At 37.5% G+C, this 3,730-nt stretch overlaps 1 protein-coding gene and 1 long non-coding RNA gene across 2 annotated transcripts; one reads left to right on the top strand and one right to left on the bottom strand.

The window, feature by feature from the left end:
* On the top strand, positions 1-1,519 carry LOC149988293 (uncharacterized). The gene is made up of 2 exons (XM_090253951.1): positions 1-596; positions 1,075-1,519. Exons 1-2 carry the CDS (start codon positions 329-331, stop codon positions 1,140-1,142), a joined length of 336 nt encoding a protein of 111 aa, XP_090110077.1. The 5' UTR covers positions 1-328; the 3' UTR covers positions 1,143-1,519.
* A 382-nt stretch (positions 1,520-1,901) lies between these two features.
* On the bottom strand, positions 1,902-3,359 carry LOC149988292 (uncharacterized). Its single transcript, XR_016505289.1, has 3 exons — positions 2,924-3,359; positions 2,309-2,512; positions 1,902-2,123 (listed from the first exon to the last, which is right to left on the bottom strand). It is a non-coding gene; the product is annotated as an uncharacterized LOC149988292 (long non-coding RNA).
* Positions 3,360-3,730: the final 371 nt, after the last annotated feature.

Raw genomic sequence — 3,730 nt, 5'->3', positions numbered from 1 at the left:
AAACCGAGTACAAAATCTGAACACTCATAGTTCATTGATCCTTCCAACTAACACATAAGTCAATTGATAGAATTACTTTTTTATTGTGTGTATTCATCCAGTCCTCTACATGGATGAAAAATCTCATTATCATTTGAGGTAGGGTTTATGAGAAAAGTGTTGTAGAAGCACACAGACGTGCGTACTCAGTTTTGGTTGCTTCTTCTTGCTGAATTTCGAAATTTCAATGTACACTCCTTGTTGCAAGATTTGAGGGCATTTTTTGTTAGTTGTGTTGCTCTTGTTGTGTACTATCTATAGTGAAAGTTGATTTGTCAATTGTATCTCTATGCCTCGGTTGTGTGAATCATTGAAGCACCCAGCATTGGTGCAGCTTAGGAGTGGTATTTCTACAAGAAAACTTGCAGACTCACTTGGAATGAGTCAGTCTTCAGTAGCTCATCTAAGGAGGGAGATTAGTGGTGAAATAAAAAAGCAAAGAGGAGGACGTCCAAAGGTTTTAGGAGAGCAAGAGAAGCGACTTGGTGTGCACCTTGTCACTGCTGGTTGTCTCAAAACGGCAAGTGCAGCTGCAAAACAACTTCGAGAAAAAACAGGTAAACACTTCTCAGACATCACCTTGAGGCGTGGTTTGAAAGAAGGTGGTTTGGGTGCTTGTGTGCAACAAAAGAAGCCTCTACTTGCCAAAATACATGTTCTTGCAAGGTTGAGTTTTGCTCATAAATACAAAAATTGGACTGTTGATGATTGGAGACGGGTTATTTTCAGTGATGAGACAAAGATTAACCTAATCAACTCAGATGGTAGGTCTTGGTGTTGGTTGAGAGAAGGAGAACGACCTGGACCTAAACATGTTAGTCAAACTGTCAAATATGGTGGTGGTTCAATTATGATTTGGGGTTGTATGACTGCTTTTGGGTCGGATGCTTGGTATCAAATTGAAGGTAGAATGGAGCAACACTTGTACAAAAAAAATTTAGAAACCTACTTGCAAAGTACCACACAGAATTACAACTTAGATCCTACTAAGGTGGTTTTTCAACATGATAATGATTCCAAACATACGGCAAAAAGTGTTCAGTTTTGGCTCTCTTCACAGCCATTTCAGCTCCTTCGATGGCCAACTCAATCTCCAGATTTGAATCCAATGGAACATTTTTGGGCCCTTCTCAAACAGTGTTTAAGCCAAGTCACTCCAAGGCCAAGAGGTGTTCAAGAATTGTGGGAAAATGTTTGTAGTATTTACCCTAGTTTTGATGCAAAAGATTGTAAGAAACTATACAAAAGTATGCCAAGAAGGATTTCAGCTGTTTTGGAAGCAAAAGGTTATTGGACTAAATATTGAAGTTTGAAGATTTTCTTTAAACAATACTGAGTACAAGACATAGTTGTTGATTTGACTTTGTAGAAGGATGTTTAGTTATCAATTTGATGTGCAACTTTGTACATGTGTACAAGACTGTGTGTATTATTCCATGTAAATTTCAGATTTATAAAGCAATCATTGAAATTTCTGTAATTGCTCTTGAAAGTTGGCACTTCAGATTTTGTACTCGGTTTTGTTTGTCACTGTAAACCCATGCTTACTAATAATATCCTAGCTTTTGTTATAGAAGAAAGAAAGATGTGAAGGATGTGAAATATGTGTAGTATAGAATCAAAAAAGTCAAGCACACAATTCTTCTATTTATAGTTCCTTTACAAAAGGTTTGCAAAAAAGTTGTCATTCATACTTTTTAGTCTTCATACCTACACTCCAAAGAATTAAAAAATAATATATTAATGTTATTTGGAAAAATATAAAATATAATATAAAATATAAAAATTATCATTACATCATTATATATCATTATTTAATTTTGTATTTAAATAGATATATGTATATATTTATACATATGAAGTTGAATATAAAAAATATCATATTTTTTTTGTAATAAAATGAATTCATAAATTTAACTTTGATTGTCATAAAAATATTGCAAATAAATTCATTTGCTTGATTGTCATAAAAATATTGTAAATGAATTCATTTGCTTGCTCTGGAGCAAGACAGCCCAAAACTTAATTCTTTGTAAAATGATACTGATCATATACAATGGCCTCTTCTCATCATCTGACAAAACCTACAACGGAAGGCACGAACAAAATCAGTACCCATAAAACAAACTAATGTATTAAAAAAAAAACAAAACAAAACAAAACAAAAAACAAAAAAACAAAAAAACAAAAACTTATGAACTTGATCAACTTGTAGTCTCAGGTGTAATTGTGTTTTACCCAAATGTGGCTTCTGCCTACGGTGGCTTACCTCATGAGGTGTGCATTGGACACCGCGGCAAGAGTTGGAGCTGCATGACTTGTGTTTTACCTCCTCAGGTATGGCTTTTGCCTACGACGGCATACCTCCTGAGGTGTGCATTGGATTAGCTTCCTATACGGTGGCAAGAGCTAGAGCTGCACCCACTTCCAACGGCACCAACATTCTGCATCGACTCCCAGCGGCACCAGCATTCTGCACCCACTCCCAGTAGCACCAGTATTCAGGATCATCAAGCGACAAAATTCAAGTAATACAATTCACTTGTGATAATCTACTTCGTAAAATTCATCCAATTTGCGTCAGTGCTTTGCCACACAACCACGCACGACAACGTCCAGCCAACCAGCTAGTCAAATGCAGCAGCTCGATACCATCAATCCACCTGCAACATGTAGCAACTACCACCTGTTCTCCCATTCACTCATCATTCGAGAAGAAGAAAGCAAAAGAATGCTCTGAGTCTGAGAGGTGGCACACAAAACATCATCAGTTATCATCAGTTTTGTTAACGGCCTATGAACACCATGGCAAGAGCAAAATCAGTACCCGTAAAAGAAACTTGCTCAACTTCCTCACATGTGGCTTTTGCCTACAATGGCTTACCTCCTGAGGTGTGCATTGGATTAGCTGGAGCTGAACCTACTCACAGCAACACCAACATTCAGGATCATCAAGCGTTCGCTTGTAAAATTCACTCGTAATAATAAGAGAAGATCAAACTGCAAGAATTCATTGAACCACCAAAATTATTGTGATGAATTCCTTGCATTTTCCACTTTCAGCGGCTCCCCACTGCCGGCGGCACCAGCATTCAAGATCATCAAGCCATGGATCTTTCCCCGGCTTTGCTTCGAATCATCCAATTCGCCTTAGTGCTTTGTCACACGACCACACTTGACAACGTCCAGCGAACCAGCCAGCCAAACGCAGCAACTCAATACCATCGTATAGAGCTCTCTACCCACTTGCATTGCGTAGCGACTACCACCTGCTCTCCCATTCACTCAAGAAGAAGAATGCAGAAGAATGCTCTGAGATTAAGAGGCGGCACACGGAATGTATCGACACAACACATTAACATCCCAAAACAGCAAGTTATTAATTCTGTTAAGGTCGTGTTTTTTCCAGATAACTTGAAGTATTTTTGATGAAAACGAAGTGGGGAGCATGCAGTGAAGGAGAGCCATCACTTGTCTCCTCGCACTTGTCTAGTTGAGCGATCTTAATATATAGATATACATCTTCTTAATAGGCTGTGCATGACCTTTGTTTCTTAAGTCTTAAGATGCTGATTTCTTCCAAACATAATTCATCAAATTCATCAAATTCTACTATTTTTAGATAACTCAAAACTTTTCAATATTAACTTGCTTAGATGGAATTTTAGAAATGATTCTAAAACAAGATTTA

This window comes from Physcomitrium patens, chromosome 10 (genome assembly GCF_059467195.1).
Source record: "Physcomitrium patens ecotype Gransden chromosome 10, ASM5946719v1, whole genome shotgun sequence".
In the NCBI taxonomy this organism is placed as follows: domain Eukaryota; kingdom Viridiplantae; phylum Streptophyta; class Bryopsida; order Funariales; family Funariaceae; genus Physcomitrium; species Physcomitrium patens.
The sequence above is the reverse complement of the archived record's forward strand: the minus strand, read 5'-3'. Positions and strand labels throughout refer to the sequence as shown.